This window comes from Sceloporus occidentalis, unplaced genomic scaffold (genome assembly GCF_023333645.1).
Source record: "Sceloporus occidentalis isolate IW3139 unplaced genomic scaffold, rSceOcc1.0.p SCAF_2, whole genome shotgun sequence".
Lineage (NCBI taxonomy): Eukaryota > Metazoa > Chordata > Lepidosauria > Squamata > Phrynosomatidae > Sceloporus > Sceloporus occidentalis.
The window spans coordinates 123,431,434-123,453,665 of record NW_028316982.1 but is presented as its reverse complement, the minus strand read 5'-3'; the positions used below and the strand labels follow the sequence as shown (position 1 = coordinate 123,453,665).

At 41.7% G+C, this 22,232-nt stretch overlaps 1 protein-coding gene across 1 annotated transcript in view; it reads right to left on the bottom strand.

Moving 5' to 3' along the window:
* Positions 1–2,561: 2,561 nt before the first annotated feature.
* Positions 2,562–22,232, bottom strand: part of LOC149318969 (transmembrane protein 150A-like) — a 51,096-nt gene continuing 31,425 nt past the window's right edge. The window contains exons 3-7 of the mRNA XM_089510842.1: positions 13,648–13,719; positions 11,136–11,203; positions 10,510–10,637; positions 8,019–8,196; positions 2,562–5,367 (exon numbers count right to left, since the gene is read on the bottom strand). Coding sequence (XP_089366968.1) covers positions 5,123–5,367; positions 8,019–8,196; positions 10,510–10,637; positions 11,136–11,203; positions 13,648–13,719 — 691 coding nt within the window. The 3' untranslated portion in view covers positions 2,562–5,122. The remainder of the gene's footprint in view (positions 5,368–8,018; positions 8,197–10,509; positions 10,638–11,135; positions 11,204–13,647; positions 13,720–22,232) is intronic.

The window sequence follows — 22,232 nt, the reverse complement described above, 5'->3', positions numbered from 1 at the left end:
AGAGGAGGCAAAGAAGCATTGTTCTGGGTCAGCCATGAAGATGCTGCCATGTTGTGGTGTGATGCGTGCGCCCATGGCAGCACCATTGACTCAAAAGCAGTGGTTCCCAACCTGTGGTTCGGGACCCCTTTGGGGGGTCACCTAAGACCATTGGGAAACACCTATTGAATTACAGTTATGAAGTAGCAATGAGAATAATGTCATGGGTTTGGGTCACCACAACATGAGGAACTGTATTAAAGGGTCGCGGCATTAGGAAGGTTGGGAACCACTGCTCAAAAGGCATGCGATTACCAAAAAGGCAAGAACAAAGTGGCAAACCTCACTGGCGATGTCTGCTATGGCCCCATCTAGAATGATGTTCCCAACAGCTGGCAACCCATTAATAATAATAACAACAACCCATTCTTATGTGGGACGTTGGTACGTAGCGACTCCATATCCATGGTGGCTAAGAAGGTGTTCCCTGGACTCTAATGTTAATGCTGAACATTAAAACTTGGGAAATTAACTTACTGTTAATGATTAAAATAGTTTAATTTGTTGAATGATGTTGGTGGATTCGTTTCTTGGGCTACTACAAAATCAGGATTTTACACAGAATCCATTAAGTCCTAGGAAACATCAGAACTGCTCTTAATTTAAATCTGCTTTCTTCAGCCTTTTAACAGTTGGACTACGAATCTCATAGTAAGATTGTTGCTTGAGAATGGTGAGAGTCCAATACCTATAGAAACGTACGCCTGAATTATAGTGGTAATCACAATTAGACTGGAGTAGATCAGTTGGATTTACCTATGTGTGAAATCACAATTCAATTCGATAATTAATTCAGTGGGTCTACTCTGGAACAAGCCACTAGGATTTAGACCTCAGGTTGAGAAAGGCAGTCCCACAGCATCAGACCTCCCCTCACAACCTGTTCATTTAAGTGTTACCATTGATCTGCATTTCTCATCTTCGTTCCACCTTCACTATCCAACACATACACCGCTCACATGTCAGTTGCTTTGTTTGTTAAATATTACTAAGGAGCGATGTGTTACTTCAGTTAGGATATTGACCCACTGAAACTGCAGCAACAAATAATTGACTGCAAAGATCAGTCAGTGAGTCAATGGTGGATTTGCTAATCATATTATTTTGAGTGCCTCTGAATGTATGTGGAATACTTTTATGCTCAGCTGAATCACTGCACCTTCTCTGCCTCCCTAGTTGCAAAGTTCTGGGCTGCAAAGATCCAGAGAATGGAACATATACTTGTATTTCAAAGCCATAGATTTGTTATCTCCAGCTTAAAAGATAGGGTTTCTGACAACTTCACACCACCCTGTATCCATCTTACCTTAATACTGTAGTTGTTTAACTCGCTTAGCCTTGCACTGTAAGCCTAATGAAATAGTGATGCTGGCATTCCTTTATTTTAGTATGTCTGTTTCATATGGCATGTTGGATGCTTGCAGTGAAGGTCCAAGAAAGAATTAATCTGCCTAATGATAGAGAGGGGTGTGTGTATAAGCCTTGAAGTTGCCTGTTGGCTTATGGTGACCCCACAAATTTAATAGGGTTTTCTTAGGCGAGAAATACTCAAGAGGTGGCCTTTGTCAGTTCCTTCCCCTACAATATATGCAATAGCACCTGGTATTTCTTGGTGGCCTCCCATCCAAGAACTAACCAGGGCTGACTGCTTAACTTCCAAGATCAGATGGGGTCTGGTCCCTTCACCTCCTTTCAATCTTTGTTATTGCTGTTGGTGCCTTGAAGACATTTCTGATTTATGGTGACCCTATGACAAACCTATCATGGGGCTTTTCTGGGCAAGATTTGTTCAGATGTAGTTTGCTACTGCCTTCCCCCAAGACTGAGAGCATGTGATGTGCCCAAGATCATCCAGTCATGGGTTTTATGGCCAAGCAGGGAAATGTACCCTGGTCTCCAGAGTTATAGTCCAACACTCAAACCACTATATTATGTCAGCTCCCATCAGTGTACAACCCCCTAAATAAAAATGATGCTGTGATTCAGTGGAAGTTGTACAGTCCTCCAGATGTTGTTGGATTGCAACTCCCAGTAGCGCTAGTCAGCACTGCTGAGGAATGTTAGGTGTTGCTACACAACATCTGGGGGCCCACATAATTCCCATCATTGGCGCCAAACAAAGGAGTTAACTCTATCCACGTAGTTTCCCACATCAATTTCCTTACCCTGATGCTGCAAGTAGCTGCACTTACCTTCAAACCACCAGACCATCCTGTTCTCGGGCAATGATTTTCAAATAGAGTAGACCTCTGGTATAGAGCCAGTCTGTGCTATAATGGTTTGAGTGTTAGATTAGGACATTGGGAGACCAAGATTCAAATCCCTGCTCGGCCATGGAAACCCACTGGTGACCTTGGGCAAGTCCCACTCTCTCAGCCTCAGAGGAAGGAAAGGGCAAACCCCCTCTTAACAAATTTTGCCAAGAAAGCCCTGTGGAAACAAATGGAAAGCACACAACAAGAACTCAGGGACAGGTCGTCACTGGACATGGGGAAAAGAAAGAGACAAGATGCACCAATCAATTGTAGCATATTGTATATATTATATGTATAAAATATTCAGAACAATGTTCTCAAAAGCATGTATATGCCAATGCAATTCAGGAGCAAGATCACACATACACTGCGAAGTCTGGCACAAGTATGTGAGCTCCACATCATCAAACCCATCCCCTTTTATCCCTCAAGATTTTCAAAGAGAGTCACTGCAGGGCCTTTCCAGGTGATGATATATATATATATTTTCTGAGAATGTGAATATTTGTGGAAGCTTCACCTGAGGGAGTAATATTTTTCCAAAGTGCTCTTCTTGCAACAATATTGTATTTATTACAGCTGGTCAAGTGTGATCCCACTGCCCGCACCATAACATTATGTACAATGCAACAGCATAGGTATTTATGACGTGTTCATGAGCCAGAGATAAATGACACAGTTCTCCCTTCAGTGTCTCCACCACTTTGTAAACTTATTAAAATGTTTTATTCTTTTTATAAAAAAAATTAATCCCCACAGTGCCCCCCCCCCCCAAAATAACACTTGACAGGCTTATGCATGTAGCCCTTTCAATACTGTGCAAATGGCAACCATCACACTTAGTTCCTCATTATGCCAAAGCGATCCATCCTTTCTTCCGCAATTCCACAGCAGAAAGTGCAATCTCAACCTCGTCCTAAGGCATTCCTGGCACAAAACTAAAATTAGCACAAGCATCAGGTAATGAGGAAGAAAAACAACTTGAGAGACCCCTTACAATACTTTAGCAAGAGATTTGGTAGGATTAATTCACTTTGGTCTTATACTTTACTTTTGACATGGATAGTGTTGTAAGAAAGTACAATTTCTGTGCCCGATGTTTCTCCTTACTCATTCTAAAGATGTGTGCAATGAAATATCAAGAAATACACCAAAATACCTGGATTTGATCCCCCCCCCCCAAACCATCTTCTCATAATTCTTTCTTCCGGTACTAGAACCATGACATTACTACTCCCTGTCTTCCCATTGCCAGAGATTATGTTGGAGGCCAACAAACAACATGACTACTTCATATGATCATATGCAGTAACCACAGTGAAGCAGCAATGTAAGAAATGTCACACATCTTGTGAATCGGCTAGGAAGTTTTGAAAATTACCCAGCTGAGTATTCCAAAGTCTCTAGCAAGGCATTACATCTTTGGGTATTTCACTGTATCTTCTATTTTTACATGTTTTAAAAAAACAACAACATGAGAAGCAGACCTGAGAAACCCTGCCTCAATAACTGCAAAAGGCACAAAAATATCCATCTTAGGATAAGGGGAGCACAGAGTTCAGAACCAATTAAATCCTGAACTACTGTGCATGTCAAAGGCACTTCAATATGTAGTAACGTAATGGATAAAGCATGACTTCATATGGTTCATAACATGAGAATCCAGAACTCTGAGTTTTCTTGTCTGTTGGATATGGCTATTTATGTCTGTAGCTCTTCAACTTCCTGTGAACAAGACAGCAGACATGCCCATTGGTATCTGGAATTTCTTGCAGTCTTGAAATGTTCTGAGCTTGGGGGTGGGGAGGGGTCCGAAAGGGTGGAAAAAGCTTTGGAGGCACCAACTATTTGTAGCACCTTAAACAGGGATTGGATGGCACCTCTAAAAACAGCTACACAGAAGATACAGATTTCCCAGGCCTCCTCCCACATGGAAGAGAGTAAGCACCACAGCTGCCAACCTGTGTTGCACAGGATTCCTCCAGTGAACCAACTAGAACTAAAGTGCTGCTTCTAAAACCGAGGACATTCTGGGAATAAACAAGACTTCTCCAAAAAGCTATATGAAACCAACTCAGGTGGCCCAATTCCAAGCAGCAATGTATGATTAAGCCTATATTCATTATTACTCAGTACTAATACACTGAGGATAAGATCCAGGACTTGAGAATATGAACTGGCAGAAGTTAAGTTACTCAATAAGTAGTTTTGGTCCCAAAAGAATTAAGGCCACAAGAGAGGAAACACATTTAGTAACTGACACCTGATAGTAGAACGGGCCCCAGTGTCCCAGGTGAATATCTTTTCCTGGGGATGCCATAACCCTATGGCTGCAACGGAATGGTCTTGTACTACCCGGCTCCTACTGAGGAGTGTCTTTCTTCACCATTCAGGTTCTTGGCTGGAGATGCCAGAAACCACAGCATACCATCTACCACTAAGCTGCATCATCTCCCCAATACCAAACCTAATCCTTATCAAATGACAAGAGATAGTCTACCCAGACTACTTGGTATTGCCATTTTTCATTCCCTTGTGTGGAGTATTGGAGGACAGAGGCTTTGATGCAAAGGCAAGGAAGTCTGCTACCTAAAGGCCACTGATGGGACAGAGTATTTGGATGTGCTTATAACAGAAAATGCCCATGACACTGTTAGTGTAGCACATACACAAAATAAATGCAAGAGGAGATCTGAATCTCAGGCATGATCCAAAATAATGTTCTGACTTGTCCCTTTTTGGTTGCTCAGCGTCCCAGTAAGCAGAGCTTGTTCTGGCTCTTTCAGGAGCTCTTGTGCACACAAGCAGTCAGGCTCCCAGCAGCCATCCTACATCATGGCCATGTTTTCCAAGTGGTTGTGCACGTGTGACATACTTGGTGTGCTGCTGTCCACTTTGTAGCTTTTAGAGGTCCGCCTGGCTTTCAGGAGAACCAGGAAGGTATCTGTGGAAATGGCTCCGAATTCAGCAGTAAAGGTGCCATAGAAGACAAGGACATTTATGATAAACATCCATTCACAGAGAGCAGCCAAGTGTTGAAGAACAAAGCTCTGCTGGATAAAAAATACACCACCTGGGGGTGCTACAGTCAAGGCAAACAAGGTCAAAAGGAAGATGTAGAAACAACAAGGAGAACAAGCACATTGGAAGTATTCATGGAAGACTCTCTTCAATTACGAAATCAGCTTGGCAAGTGTCAGCTTTAAGGGTCAGGTTTAATAAATACAGCCCCATCCAGGCAAGTGCCAAGTCAGCATTTGTTTTACATTTCAAGTCTAGTACTTGAAGGCAAGGAAGGGCTCTTGGAATACAACTGAATATTGTACGCTGGGAGAATTAATATTCTAAACCTCTTATTTCTCACATTAAGAGGCATTACAAAATATTAATATTGAGGCCTGCTAGTTCCCCTTGTGAAATTCCCTAACAGTCTGATATAAGGAGGCATTCTGTTTTAAGGGACAAAAATGGAAGACAAACATGTTTCTTCTATGGGCCTTGCTTCTAGTTGTAACATGCGGTGATGAAAGCACAGCTGGCTGAAAATGCAAATGTCATTACCTGATGTGAAAGGTTTTATTTCTTCCTTGCAAAAAGGACAACTCTCTTTTTGGAATTTAGAACTGAAACAACCCTCATAGAGCCCTATCCTGGCTTTGCTTGTTTAAATTTCCAAAGGAGGCACATGGAACCTTTTTTTTTAGTATATTTAGTTGAAACCTGATATGCCATCCCTTGGTTTTTTTCTTCTATCCTCAGTGGACAAAAGGTGCCATCATCATCATCACCATCACCATCATCATCATCACTATTTCATTTATACCTTTCATTTTTACCTTTCTCCAGTACTGAGACTGAAGGCAGGTCACAAAAATTAAAGCAAATACAGTTAAAATTACCTGCAAAGACATAAGTAAAAAACTTACAACAGTTAGTAAGTTATTATTAAAATGCAATTAAACTATCCCTACAATTAACACAATTTAAATAAATTATTAAAAGATAAAATGAACCAAAGCAGCACATTATTAAAAGCCCTTGTAGTCAACTCCTAAAAGCTTGTCAGATCAGAAAAGTTTTCGCTTCACGAAGTAGTTCCAAATATTGGAAGCAACCACTGAAGTTGTATACTTCCTGCAACTAGCCTGTTAACAACTTGCTGTAGTTCCTTGGGCCACTTTTCAAAAGCAGCTCCATGTACAGCATGTTACAGAAAGCCAAACATGATGGCGACATGTTGCAGTAACATCCGAAATCCACAGTGATCTTTATTGGTCCAATCCAATGATACAGAAGTTTCCTTTTGTGTTGCTAATGAAGTTTAACTTTTATTTCCTGAGTCTTATGACTTTTTCGTCTCCTAGACACCACATGGCCAAAAGGGAGGAATGGCCTCTACCTACATGGATATTCCTCCATACCATCGTGAGAACAACTATAACAACATTTAGGCAAAATGTAGGCCTGGACTCTAACATCGCCATTTTCTTTATGCTTTTTAACTCCTTTGTGTGATGAAGAAGCCAGTGGAGCTTTGAAGGCTTGCAATCATGTATTTTGTGCATTTTGGTTGTCCCAATGACGATATCATTGTTTTGTGGATTTTGGATATTATTTTACTTTGCTCTATGGCCAACATAGCTACCCTCTGCATATGATGGCATCAGACATCTCCAGGAATGGCTGTAGCTGGCACACCAGCTTGAAATAATGCAGATGCATTCCTGGTCATAATGAAACCTGGTCCTCAAAGAACAAGCTGAATCCAGGAGTACACCCAAACAGCAGACCTAAGCCTTCAGGTGGGAATACAAAGCACTCCAGCATAGGCTGAAACCCCATTCCCTGGTCTGCCTTTCAATTGATCAGAAGAACCTCTGTCTTGTCTGGATTAATCTTCTATTAGCATATGTTCATCCAATCCCTTATGGATGACAGATACCAGTTTAACACAGAAACAACTTCCTTGGAGTTGGATGGAAAGCACAGATACGAGTTTAGTGTCATCAGCAATACTGATGGTAGTACACCCAAACCTCCAGACAACCTTTCCCAACAGTTTGATGTAAATGTTGAAAAGAATGAAAGGACAAAACAGAATCCTGAGGGACTGGGGTCAGTGGCCATGGAGTCAGAAATCACCACCATCACCTTTTGGGCTCATCTTTACAGGTAGGACCTGAGCCACTGTAAAACAGTGCCTTGAAGCCCCATCCCAGTGAGGCAGCACAGAAAGATACCATGACTGATAGTACTAAAATGAGAGGTCCAGCCAAACCAACAAGGGTCTCATCCTAGCCCAATTCCTAGCATAGCTCACTCATGGCAACCAAAGCTGTCTCTGCCCCATAACCTGGCCTGAAGCTAAATTAAAAGTCTCTAGATGATCTGTCTCATCCAGGAACCCTTGGAGCTGAGAGGCTACTACATACCTCAGTATCTTGCCCCAGAATGGAATACTGGAGAATTCCCAGTGTTTTATAGGCTATAAAATGCAGAATATATATAGTGTCTTATGCTTTACATATACAACCCAATCTTTGGCCTGTTTGTTTAAAAATACTTTACACAGAATTCAACAGGATTTACACTCAAGGCAGATCTTTCTGCTACTGCTGTTCTGGATTGCCTAGCAAAATTCAATTTCATTCAGTCTCATTCATCAGCCTTATTTGACTCTGGACCCACTTATTTTACCCAGCTATAATGCTGCAAGAAGGATACTGAAGATGAGGGTGATGAATGCCAGGGTTGCAAGGATGCTGCGCAGGTGGCCAGTCCAGTAATGGCCTCTCGTTGTTGCCATGCGGTAAGTCAGAACCGACTGAAGGAATAAAAAGAGCATGCTGGTTGGGAATGCCACGCCTGCCCCGATATAATGCAGCACTTTTGCATGGTCCACCTATGGGGGAGAGAAGCAGGCTTGCTCAGAAATTCAAACTGAGCCATCAGGACATAGGTCGCCTGGGCTTATCTCTGATCTATTCATGCATACAGCACCATGATGGGACAGAATCCTGAAGCAACCACATATTTTCAAGAAGTCTAATAGTATATCATTATTATTGTATGCCCCTTATGAGACAAGTTTGCTTTCTCCCTATATGTAGGTGTGTATCTCCGTTCCACACACACACACAGAGGAAATATTTAGATTTTATTCAACACATATGTCCTGTATTACTAATACTATTAACATTAAATATACAGTAAATATGATGTTCTTGCATTTTCTGCTGTGGAATGGGGTGTATGTGTGTAGTGTGGGTTGAAAATTGGTCAGTTCACAGTGAGCCCTAAAAGTCTATGTCTACAGGTCAAATGTTAATTTTGGATCTGCACAGCTCTGCAGCAAGGGAGAATGAAGGATGCCAGGAAACACGAAAACTTCTTCTCTCCACCTTGAGATGGGGGAAGCATCTCTTTGGGATTGTCGTAAATCTGAAGAGTCACAAAGCAACTGTCTGCTCCTGGCTGGGGCCTGGCTACCAGTAGCCACAGTCCGCTATAACTCACAGCCAGTTGCTAAGGGCAGCTTGTTGCCAAGAGGTTTACAGGGGCTGATCCTATTCTGCAATTAAACAAATATCACTCTATCTCCATTAAGAATAGCCAGAGGCAGGAAGAGAAAACCAGACACTCCAAGAAAGCAGCAGCTGCCCAAACATTTTTTTTAAAAAAGCTGTTTTTTACTCTGGCATCTCCTCATTCAGACACAGCAAACATCCAAAGCATGGCTGCCAATATAGGGAAAGCAAACATAGCCATGAATCTTTGGCCTGGCCTGCCGGGTATCCCAGTCCACTCTGTAGAAGAGGAGGTCAGCAATCAGGCTCTTAGCAACTTTTCTCAGGCCCAGACACCAAAGGAGGCCAAGGCACTGGCTGAGATCAACACAACCTATTGAAACACTTCAAGGAGTGTAGCTATGGGGGAGCAGTATGAGGTCTCCGTCCTCACAAGAATTCTGTCCTCTCAAATGAAATTTCCTTCAGTGCCCAACTTTCTAGCACTGCAGAGAGTGAGACAATAAAACTAGTTCACACCTATTTGCTTTGTTCACATTCCCTTGGTTACTTTGCCTTCCAATTTTTCATACCCTCCAGCTGTCCTGATTTGGCAGGGAAGTCCCAATTAATCTTCTGCCATCCCACATTTTCAGCTGTTTTTAAAATGTTACAGTTCCTCACTACCTCCCCCATTTCCCTCTTTTGTCTTTGGCTTAATTCCACCGAGTTTAGAGTGCAAAAGTACTTTGCACTCAGTTAACTGGGTGCACTATAAGTAAAAAAAAATTACTTGAAGACACACAACCTATGGTTAACCAAATAACCATTGTTGTGATGTGACAAGGAGAGAGTAAGCTTCAAGGGAATTTTATTAAGGAATGGCCTGCAGCTCACTTCTGTGAGTAACATATACTATGCCCTATCCTCTCTGTGGATTCCAAAGAATCCATTGTATGTGCATGCTCCTTCAAGTCACCTGTCACCCTATGGAACCCCATGAATTTCACAGGATTTTCTTAGACTCAGGTGGTTTTGCCAGGTCCTTCCTCTGAAGGAGGAAGTGCCTAGTATTCATTGGCATCTCCTATCCGATGCCGCATTCTGGTGACATCACATGGGAGATGGGACGAGGCTCTCTTTTGCTAAATATGTGATTAGAGTTCTAGACTGGGATTTAGGAAATAACAAAAAACTGTGGCCTGTTACAGACTGCCAAAATAAAGCTGCTTCGGGTCTCTTTGGAGGTTTGCTGTTTAAATGATGCATGCCTCCTAAGAATCCAGAAGCTGCACCAAAGCTGCACTCCAGTGCTTAGGAATGGAGTGTGGCTTTGGCGCGACCTCCGGACTCTTAGGACCCATGCATCATTTAAAGAGCATACCTCCAAAGAGACCCGAAGCAGATTTATTTTGGCAGTCTGTAACAGGCCTTAGTTTGAGCTACCTTAAAGAGATGGTGTGAGGACCAAATGTGGAGGATGAGATCCCACCTATACTGACTTATGCTCACTGGTGGAAAAGGTGAGATAGAAATGTTAATGAATCAAATAAATAAACATTGTGATGTCCATGGAAGTATTCAGGTACTTCTTGATGTATTCACATGATAATCACAGAATCCTAGGAAAGTGGTGCTCCCTTCTTTTCAAAATCTAATGGGCTCCTCTCTTGCCTTGAGGCTTTATATAGAGGGAGAAGTTGACTTACCTGGAAGTTGCCAACCATTATGAGGCCAGCTGCACAGATCCAACCTGCAGCCAGTCCCAAGGTGTTGAGAAGGGAAGGGCCATAATGCTCTATGACATGAGCATATCTCAGCAGGCCAACCAGCACCACTAGGAAAAGAAAACAGTGGCCAGAATCAGGTGTTAATCTTCACCTGCATGGTGAACAAGACCACCCTATTCCATAAGCACTAGAAACAGGGAGAAGAGGAAGAATACCAAACATTTACAAATGGACTCTCATTCCTCATGCTAAATCAGTGAGAAACGACCAAGGCCCAGGAAGAGATAACCACTAAGGCTTCAGGGTCAGGTATATACAAATATAGTTAACATCTGTAATTTCTTATTTCAAATACAGGAAACAAATGTCCAGCCTCTGGGTTAAAAAGTTTTAAAACATGCAAGTATTAACTGCTAACAGCTCCACCCTTCCTGGAATAGAGATGCTATGGCAAGTGTATAGCTTTCCCTTTTTCATAGCCTTCTGTCATATTATCCTACCCAAATGTGTCAGCCTTTTTTCCTCCCATATTTTGTTTCTGTAACACCTCTTCTTACACACAAGCCAACCTTCAGATGGGGATTGGGTTGAAAGTAAAGACTTACCCATGAAGGAGCCCAGACTGCAGATCAGACTGAAGAAGCAGCTCTCTGGTGGGAAGGTACCACACTTGCTGTGGAGCGGATATGGAGAGAACAGCAGAACATCAGAGCAGATCGGACTGAGGAACTGAAAATATTCCTATACTATACACTGGAGCTGTTTGTACAGTGGGCCCACCATATTGATGGACTAGCCATCCATGGACTCAAACCTCCACAGGTCTTCCCACCCCATTATTGTCAATGGTGGTGCATGCATGTCGCCACCCACTGACTATAATAGGGCTTGAGTATGCACGTTTCTTCTCATTTGTGGGGGGAGGGCAGAACCAAACACTCCCAGATGGGAAGGGAGTGCTGTGTTATATTTCTTGAACTCTTTGTAGTTTGTATTATACTTCTAATTGTACATCTGTGTGTTCTGAGAGCATGACAGGAGGATAGCCACATGGGTCTGCTCCATCCTGATGATTATTAGAACAGGAGAAAGAACAGTTCCTTTATAATACCACAGTTCTCTTACATGTACACTCAACATCCAGATCCACCAGTTCACCACTTAGATTTCTGGAAAGATGTTATACAAGAGGATTCATAATGATATCATGCTCTGAGACATATACAGAAGACCTTTAATTTCTTCTTTTTATCCTTCTTTTTCTTAAATGCAGCATCTGCAGTTTACTTTGTTGTGATATTTTTTTATTTATGTATATTGTATTGATTGTTCTTCTCCTAAAATAAAATTGATTTTTTTTTAAAAAAAACAAATAAACCACCTTGTATTTCCTAGAATACTTTTATTATTGGAAGAGAATGTGTAGAAATTGAAAGTGTAAGCTTAGGAATTAATTTTTTAATTGCAGCGCAAAGGTACTTTGCCAGAAACAGGAATTCTTAGCTGCACCTTATGAGTTGTTGCAGAGGACATAACTACCATATGTATTTTTTTTTTTAAATCACAGATTTACTTAAATCAGAACCATTGAAATTAATGGGACATAGACTAGTTGTGATAAGTTCCAATCATTTCAAGAGGTGTACTCTAGGTAATACTAAGGTTGGGTTTGTTCCCTGCATACATGTCATTTGAGGCAGACATTGCAAAGTCATTTTGTGCAGGATGGGAAAATGCTTACAATTTATTTATAGCTAGAATAGGTACTCTCAAGAAAATGACACAGAGAAAAAAATACTGAATATGCCACCAAGTGCTCAGTTGCATTATATGTTTTGTATTATAATTGCTCTTCTTGTAGTAAGTTTTCTTATAACAAATTAACTTTTTACTTTCCACAGAATTTGAAATAAAAAGTATTGACAACTTTTTTTAAAAAACACACAGATTACAGGAGAAACCTGAAAATAGAGAATTTGCATGGTTAATTTACTTCAGCTTCTGACAAGCAACTCTGGCCTGGCTGATCATCCCATTTCTTCTGAAGCAGAAGTGGCTGATTCTTAGGCTACATAACTTAAAGTCCACATAAAACATACATATACACATTAGCTTTCTTTCTCTCTCCTTCAGTGACTTAGCCACTTTAAAAAATGTAGAAGATTAAAAGATCAGCAGAGCGAGAGATAGTAAATGAGTGAGTGAAAGTTCACACTTGGAACATAATTTAAAAAGTAATTCATTACTTATTAATTTTAGGGATGTGTAGTTGCTGCTCTTCTTATTTGAAGACAAATCTGTTACCAATGTTTTGCTTTTGTTAAAAAAAATACAAATATTGCCCCTACTGACCCCAAAAGCAAGTTCTTAATAGCAATGAGTCAAATGTACTTTTCACAGAAAAACAGTTTATGTTGAAAGTCTTTATGTTATTTTTAAAAAATAATTTCATTATGCACCCTTATTACCACAAATGCTATTGTGTTGTGGTAACACTGTTACCTGTAATGCATAACTTCCAAAGTATGAGACGTTTTCTGATTGAAGAACTGGCGATAAATGCTTTGACTGAATTAACAGATAAATGATCTGTTTTTTAAATACTTTCTAGGTATTCTAAGGCCCCATACAGACAGGCCAAAATAAAGCTGCTTTGGATCACTTTGGAATTATGCTGTTTATTTGAAGGATGCGTCCTAAGAGTCCAGAAACTGCGCCAAAGCCACGATTCAGTCCTAAGGACTGGAGCGCAGCTTTGGCGCAGCTTCCGGACTCTTAGGACACATACATCATTTAAACAGCATACCCGAAGCAGCTTTATTCTCAACCATATTCTTGATCAGGAAGGGAACAAGACATCCTGGCATTTCTCATGGGCCCCAGAACTCTTCTATCAATCAATAAAAGTTGCCTCAAGCAACTTATGCAAGACGTCAAACTTTGCAAAAAGGGATGTCAGCACTGTTTAAATCAGGGTAACCAACAAGTGACACACTTATAGAGATGTCACCTGGGATAAAGGAGAGACAGGCCAGCCACATAGGCACTTCCAGAACTCTTCTAAGCATCATATGCACATCCTTTCTACCCCAAGACAGAAGAGGCAGCATCCCTTACCTGACAAGAGGAACATGATCCAGAGTGCAACAGAAAATAGGGCTATCCAGTTCACAGGACTGGTTATAAATCCTGTAGCAGAAGAAAAAAGGACTGGGTTACCTGAAGCCTTTGACCTCCAGACAAAATAAACAAACTTCAACTGGTACTTCAAGAGGATCACTTCACACATCGTCCTATCAAAATGGAAGAAGCTAGCCCAAGCTTCCGAGGAAATGAAAGGTGCATCTGTCATAATTCTGAGGGTCAGGTGAAAAATACTGGCAAGAGGAGGGTCTTCATTGGCTATTCCCCCACTTCAGCTCTGGAAGGTTGCTAAAATCCAGGATTTCCCACATGGGCAACAGTAAATATGACTATAAACCCAAGAGCCTGTGCACCAACAATGTCAGGAGGTTTGTTAATGCCCAGTTGGAAGAGTTTTTAAAGAAAAATGGCATTGAGCATCAAATTATGAGCCTTACACCCTACAACAGAATGGCCTAGCAAACAATATGCACAGAACTCTCAAAAAGTGGCAATCACCATGCTTTTTAGAAGCAAACATGCCTGAATGCTATGGTCTGAAGCCTTTATGACTGCTACATATTTAAATAACTGACTGCCAGTCAAATCCAGAGATGTAAGTCCAATTCAGTTATGGAATGGAATCAGACCTAAATTGAATCATCGCAAGGTTTTTGGAAGCAAAGCATATACCTATATTCCCAAGCAGAAAAGAGACAAACTTGACTGCAGGGCCAAAGGGATTTTTTGTCAGTTATGCTAGAAATGCTTATAGGATTCTGGAACCTAACTGACACACAATAAAATTAACAAGTGCAGTTGCTTATGTTGATGAAAGACCACAGCCCAAATTTAATCCAAACCAAGATGTAAGCAGATTTATTTGCAGTAGAAGAAGACTCCCACCAGAGTGTGTGGAATTCTTTCATCCTCCAGATGCCTTGCATCCAGAAGAGACATCGCACCCAATGGACCCGCCCAATTACGACAAACAGGATGAAGTGCAACCAAGTATTACAGGTGAGAATACTGCAACCGAGGTATGCCACATGACTGATTCCCTTACCTAGCCACAGAAGAAAGGAGTCCATGATAGGGTGGCTGTTGGGTTGCCATAAGTCGGAAACGAAAGCAAGCAACACACACACACACACACAGAGAGAGAGAGAGAGAGAGAGAGAGAGAGAGAGAGAGAGAGAGAGAAGAGCAGTAGCAAACCCCCCACATAAACTGGGGGACATTTTGGAATTCCTCCTGGCTGAAATGGAGGACATGTCCTGCAAAAGGAGAGCATCTGGCTCACCCTGTTTTGACTTATGGCGACCCTACCACAGGCTTTTCTTTGCTCAGAAGGGAGAGTGTGTGCTGCCCAAGTTCGCCCAGGAGGTTGAAATGGAGGACAGGTGCTGGAAAATGGAGGATAGGTGCTGGTCACCCTGGGCTGAGGGAAGCGACGACAAGAAGCTGCCGGGAGGTAGTCAATAGGCAAAAGACAGCCCCTGCTTACGAAACCTTTTTGGGAAGGGTCGTTCAGATCTCCAAATCGATTTGAAAGCGCATTCACACCGGCAGCGATGTGGATCTTTCAGGAAAACGTGGGGGGAAACTCAGTATCGAATATCCCCAGTTAAGTGGGGTTTTGGGTAGTCCCCCCCCCCCCGCTCCAAAGTGTACCAAGTACATTTGGGACCAGTGTGAACACCAAGGGAATAACCCAGCTTCACACTGGGGTTTTTTTCATAGTGGGAATAGGGCCCAAATTTGTTTTAGTAAAAACAGCATGTGATGGGGGGAAATGGCTACGTAACTTACTTTTGCACTTGGCAACAACACAGTCCAAAACAATCATTTTGATGTAAGTTAATCAAGACTGCATTAAGATTTTTCAGAGTGAAAAGCCACTCAGGAAGCATCTTAACATTGCCTTTCTCAAGGAGCAAGAGATGTAAAAATGAACTTGTTCAGCTAGAATCTGCAATACTGAAAAGGGGACTGTTGGAAAATTCTCTCTCACCTGAATCTCTCAGCCTTCTCTCTAACATGCTACAGTTTAGATAGGACCTAACTCCATGCATGTGAAATTCTTCTGTTTTTCTCATCTAAAGCCTCCCCATTTGCTCTTATCCTTTGAAATGCATGGACATAAATACCTTTTTAATACCCACATAACTAGATCATGTGACCTTGGAAAGGATGTCCACGCATATGTATGTAAATGTAAAAAGCTATTAGTAAACTTTTTCTAAGCTTGTAGCTTGGAACTGCCTGCCCTGTTTATTCTGAATCACTTTCAATTCTGGGAAGCAATGTGAGATTGAGGCATGCTTTACTCTGTCACGCTGCTAAAAGATGGCTGATCCCTGACATTTTTAGCTTTCATATTGATTCCCAAAAAGGCTAAACACCCTGGGAAACTCTAATTTCCAACAGAATCCATTGCCAAATGGTAGACAACCCTTACTTAATGATTTAATGTGTCTATTCTAGTAAGGAGAGATTTTGAGGGGGAAACCCTGAGTTCTATTTCGGTGTCTACTTCACATTACTGAATATGGATAGTGAGGGAGCTACTGCAGTCACCTGCAACAGCTATGGTATGTTTGTGTTCTTGCCAGAGGATTGGGTAGGTACATCTGCAGCAAATACAAAATTGGTTTCCTTTTTGGAAGAGAAGATCCAGCATTTTAGGGAGCATGAGGTTTTCTTGGACACAGTGGAGCAAACAGGGGAAACAGATGGGGATGTCTCTGAGGAGGATGTAGGTCCATTGTAGGATGTAGTCATTTGGAGGAATGTGACATGTAGAAGGACCAGGGATCATTCTGTGAGTTTGGCACTACAGGATCAATGTGATGCTCTCTCTCTTATCAGAAATAATAAGGAACAGCAAGAACAGCAACTGTGTCAATCCTCAAAAAATGTGTATGGGCCCATACAGACAGGCCAAAATAAAGCTGCTTCAGGTCACTTTGGAGGTATACTGTTTAAATGCTGCATGCGTCCTAAGAGGCCAGAAGCCGCGCCAAAACCATGCTCCAGTCCTAAAGACTACAGCATAGCTTTGGCGCAGCTTCTGGCCTCTTAGGACACATGCATCATTTAAACAGCAAACCTCCAAAGTGACCCGAAGCAGCTTTATTTTGGCCTGTCTGTATGAGCCCTATAAGACCTTGGAAAGTGAAGTACATGGAATGGCCTTTGCCAATCCTCGAAAGAGGCATACGGTGATAGTAGGGGACTCTGCCAAAGGGAATAGAAGCAGTAGTTTTAGGGCCTGACAAGATGCCTCAAGAGATGTGCTATCTTCCTGGGGGAAAATAGACAGTGTAATAAAAAGGCTGACAAGACTCATCAAATCTGCTGACTGTTACCCCTTCCTTTTGGTCCATGTGGGAACCAATAGCACTGCAAGGCATATAATAAGGGATTATGAGGCTCTGGAGAGGAAGCTGAAGGACCAGGATGCACAGGTTGATATTTCCTCTATCCTACCAGTGGAAGGGCCTGGCCCAGGTAGGGAGAGAAGAATAGTGGAGATGAACCACTAACTCTGCAGATGGTACTGCTAGGAGGAAAAGATGGCATCTTGGACCATGGTGGGTGGTTTCAGGAGGATGTGCTTCTGGCAAGGGATGGGTGGTACCTCAAAGCAGCCAGCATGAACGTTTTTGCCAAGAGTCTGAAAAATCTGATCAGGAGGGCTTTAAACTGAGTTCTGTGAGGGATGAATACAGTATGGGCAGGAGTTCATAAAGTACTGGAGATATGTTAGACAGAAAAGCAAGGCGAATATAGTCTTCTTATACACTGATTTTTTATATATGGATTCAAGCATCCACAATTTGAAAATGTTCAAAAAAAGTATAAATTTCAAATATCAAACCTTGATTTTACATTTTTATAAGGGACACCATTTTGCTATGTTGGGACTTGAACATACATGGATTTTGTTATTCATGGGGGATCTTGGAACCAAACCCCAGCATAAAACAAGGGTCCCCTGTATTACAAAAACCCAACACTTGAGGAAAAAAAACCTAAAGGCAAACGGAGTAATGACTCATGATGTTTCTACACTAATGGGCAGAGTATGGGAAATAGACAGAATGAACTTGAACTCAATACCGCAAAGTAATAATAATAAATGGCTGGAATGTATAATAGAGGAATATAACCTATTTCAGAGAAATAGACCAAGCAGGAATGGAGGAGGAGTAACATTATATATCAAAGATGTTTACATCTGTGAAGAGATTCATGACTTCAATTCTGGAAGGCAGGCTGAAAGCATCTGGGTAAAAATTAAGGAGACGAGAAACAACACGGATGTCATTGTGGAGGTCTCCTACAGACCTCCAAGCCACACTGAGGATTTGGGTGATGCTTTCCTGGAACAGATGACCACACATTCAGAAAGGAGAGATGTAGTAGTAATGGGAGATTTCAGCTATCCTGTTATTTGTAGGAAGTAAAACTCTGCCACGAATACAAGGTCTAACAAATTCTTCATTTGCCTTTTAGTGTCCAGAAGGTGAAAGAGGCAACAAGAGGATTGGTCATTTTAAATCTGATCCTAGCCAACAGTGATGATCTGGTTAATGGGCTGGAAGTGGTGGGATCCTTAGATGGAAGTGAGCGTGTTCTCCTGGATTCAGTTATACAGCAGAGGACCCAAATAATTACCTCCCAGTTAGCCTGACATCAGTACCGGGTACGGATTCTAGAACAGGTCATGAAACAATCTACCCTTTGAAACAGTTCCCAGAAATGGCACCCTCTGGAACCGAATTGGAACGCGATGGGAACGCACGGCGGCTGCGTTCCCCCATGCGGTAAAGTCGCGTTCTGGGCCCCATCCCGTGCTCATCGCGTTCCGTGCGCGCCCCCGTTGGAACGCGCTGGGGAACAGTTTAAACCCCATGCAATAAAGTTCATAGAAAAAAATGTTGTGATCCCTAAAAGTCAGCACGAGTTTCTCAAGGTGAATATTTTCTAGAAATCAGAAAAGTGCTCTAACTGGTGATCTATTTACTATACTAAATGGAATGCAATCTACTGTCCCTTGAGCTTTTGATTTGCCAATGGTTTATTTAAAAACAAGTTTCCTGTTTTTTAATATTTCTGTTCCCAGAATATCTGATGATTCATAATATGTCATAAATACAACATATCAAACCAGAAAACTAGGGATAGGAACTTTTAAGATTCCAGGAACAGTTTTTGCCCACTGCCAGACCTCAGTGGAAAAAATAACAAAGAACATCCCCAAAGACCTTAGAAGAGAGGTGAAATGCCATTTAAAACATTATTTCAGCCCTGCACTACTTCTTTTAGGTACAGGAAGTGACCTATTAAGAAGGCTGGGGATCAGAGGAGGCCCAGAATGATTTAGAAAAATAAAGAGTAAGTGCCAAGCAAGTTTTTTGGCGGAAATGTTCCAGAGATGGAAATGGCATTTTGGATTTTACCAAGAAAACTGGACTCAGAGAATTCCTTCTATAAGGAGAACCAGAAGAGTAGCCAAGAAAGGAAGTCCTTAAGGCCCTTCCAAAATGCAGGCAAAGAGCAAAACTGTGAATACATTGGCCTCAGAACCATACAGGGGCCTTCTGCTTCTAGCAATAACTTGTAATTTTGAATAAATGGTGACTAAATGTCAGCATGGTTTAGTGGTTTGAGTACTGAACTATGACTCGGGAAATAGGGTTTGAATTCCGGCTTGGCCATGGAAACCCACACTCTCAGCCTCATGTTAGAGTTTTTATGACTGTATAAGTGGTCATCGTTGTATTGTATTTTATCGCTGTGCTGGCTGTGTGTCGTAATAAAGCAGTTTTCATGTTTGGGACTCTCAGCCTCAGAGGATGGTAATGGCAAACCCCCTCTGAAAAAACCCATCAAGAAAAAAACATGATGGGGTTGCCATAAGTCGGAAACAACTTGAAGGCATACAACAACAAAAGGGCCTGTTTTTTAAGACTAATCACAGAAGCTTGACACAGTGTACAATATGAGAATAACACCACTTCGAGTTTCCAGATGCATGCACTCACATATCTAAATATTAGTTTATGGCATCCACACAAAACAGGTGTGAGCAATTTCTGAGGTTTCAGTAGCCATTTTGCCCCCTGGAAAAATGTTGTGTAGTGAAAGTAACCTTATTATTTTCTGCACACCCAATCCATATAAAAAAATAAATATCTGTGTGGTTAATAACCCACACCAAGAGATCAAATGAATATTATTAACACAGTGAAAAAGTGAAGTTACTTGTTGTAAATTCCTGTCTTCAGTAAATCTTGGAGGCATCCCATGCTCTGTGAGTTACCTTTCTCCATTTGGTTCACAAATAAGGAACAATCAATTCAACAATCAGCAGATAGAGGCCAACCCTGCCTTTCCTAGGAGTTTATCATACGGGGGAAATTCCATGCAAAAATGGAATTTAAAAGCTGGAGAAAACCCGCAATAGCAGGTTGATTTTCACACACATTGTTGTTATAGTGGTGTTAACCTGAACTAAAGTAGATTAAAGCCACTCCTTTTAACTTTCTGGATTTTTCAAAAGTAAAAAGGAGCAGCTTTTGTCTACTTTTCATTTGGGTTAACACCACTTTAACAACAAGGTTGTGTGAAAATCAACCAGCTTTTGCGGTTTTTTTTCTGATTTAAACCCCCATTTCTGCACGGGATTTCTCCCATGTGATAAATTTCCTAGACTAGAAAAAGGGCAATCCCTCAGCTTTAGTCCCTGAATTTATACATCAGAACCATACCCCGACCCTGTAGTGCAACCACTGCAGCACCACTGAACAAACAAACACCTAGAAACTCTTGGGATGGGAAAGCACCCAGTCTGCAGTTCTGAGAGTCAACTTGTTCAATGCTAACACTGACATGTGGCAGATTTTCTTTTACTTTTTGTTTTTCCTTATCTCATGTTTTTCTTTTTTCTTTTCTAACATCTATCCTGATTAGTGCAAGAGAGAGAGAGAGAGAGAGAGATGGGGAGAGGGAAAAGGTTTTTGTTTTTTTAAACTAACTACATGTTGTAGTTATGGGCAGTTAGACGAACTCCCAAAATTGCAGACTAGGTAGTCTCCCATTCCATAATTTTCTAGGTTTTTGTTCTGTGGTGTTGCAGTGGTTGCACTTCAACATTTTCTGTACCATCTAGCCTGATTCATGTTGGACTAGGACTTCAGGAGATGAGAGTTCAAATCCCTGCTCAGCCCCAGAATCCCACTGGGTGACCGTGGACAAGTCACACTCTCTCAAGCTAAGAGGAAGGCAGGAGCAATCCTCCCCTGGAAAAAAATATTGCAATAAAACCCCTATTAAAGTGTTTGCTTAAGTCAGAATTGATTTGAAGGCACACAGTCAGAAAAGAGAGATGTAGTAGTGATGGGCGACTTCAACTATCCTGATATTTGCTGGAAGTCAAACTCAGCAAAATCCTCAAGGTCTAGCAAATTCCTCACTTGCCTGGAAGACAATTTCATGGTCCAAAAGGTGGAAGAGGCAACAAGGGGCTCAGCTATTTTAGATCTGATCCTAACCAACAAGGATGACTTGGTTAATGGGGTGCAAGTGGTGGGATCATTAGGTGGAAGTGACCATGTTCTCCTGGAGTTTGTAATACAGTGGAAAGGAGAAGCCAGGCATAGTCAGACACGCATCCTAGACTTTAGGAGAGCGGATTTCAGTAAACTTAGAGAAGTATTGAGGGCGATTCCATGGTCAGAAATACTAAAAGATAAAGGAGTTCAGGACGGATGGGACTTTCTCAAAAGGGAGATACTGAAGGCACAATTTCAAACAGTTCCAGTGAGAAAGAAAAACGGGAGGTGTCTCAAGAAACCAGGATGGATGACTAAGGAACTTTCAACCGAGCTAAGTTTGAAACGGAACATGTATAAGAAATGGAAAAAGGGGGAAATCACGAAAAAGGAATTCAAAGAAATAGCAGGCATGTGTAGGGGTAAAGTCAGAAAAGCTAAAGCGCAGAATGAACTCAGGCTTGCTAGAGAGGTTAAGAACAATAAAAAGGGCTTTTTTGGATATGTCCGCAGCAAGAGGAAGAAGAAGGAAACGGTAGGGCCACTGCGTGGAGAAGATGGCAAAATGCTAACAGGAGACAGAGAAGAGGCAGAATTACTCAACACCTTCTTTGCCTCAGTCTTCTCAGAAAAGGCAAAGGGTGCTCAACCTGAGGATAATGGAGCAGAGGACAGAATAGGGGAATTTCAGCACAGAATAAGTAAAGAGATAGTAGAGGAACACCTTGTTAATCTAAATGAATTTAAGTCTCCGGGACCAGATGAACTCCATCCAAGGGTATTAAAAGAACTGGCAAAAGTAATATTGGAGCCATTGGCAATCATATTTGAAAACTCCTGGAGAACAGGAGAGATCCCAGCAGACTGGCGAAGGGCAAACATTGTCCCCATCTTCAAAAAGGGGGAAAAAGAGGATCCCAACAATTATCGTCCAGTTAGTCTGACATCAGTTCTAGGAAAGATTCTGGAGCAGATCATTAAACAGAGAGTCTGTGAACATCTAGAAGGCAATGCCAT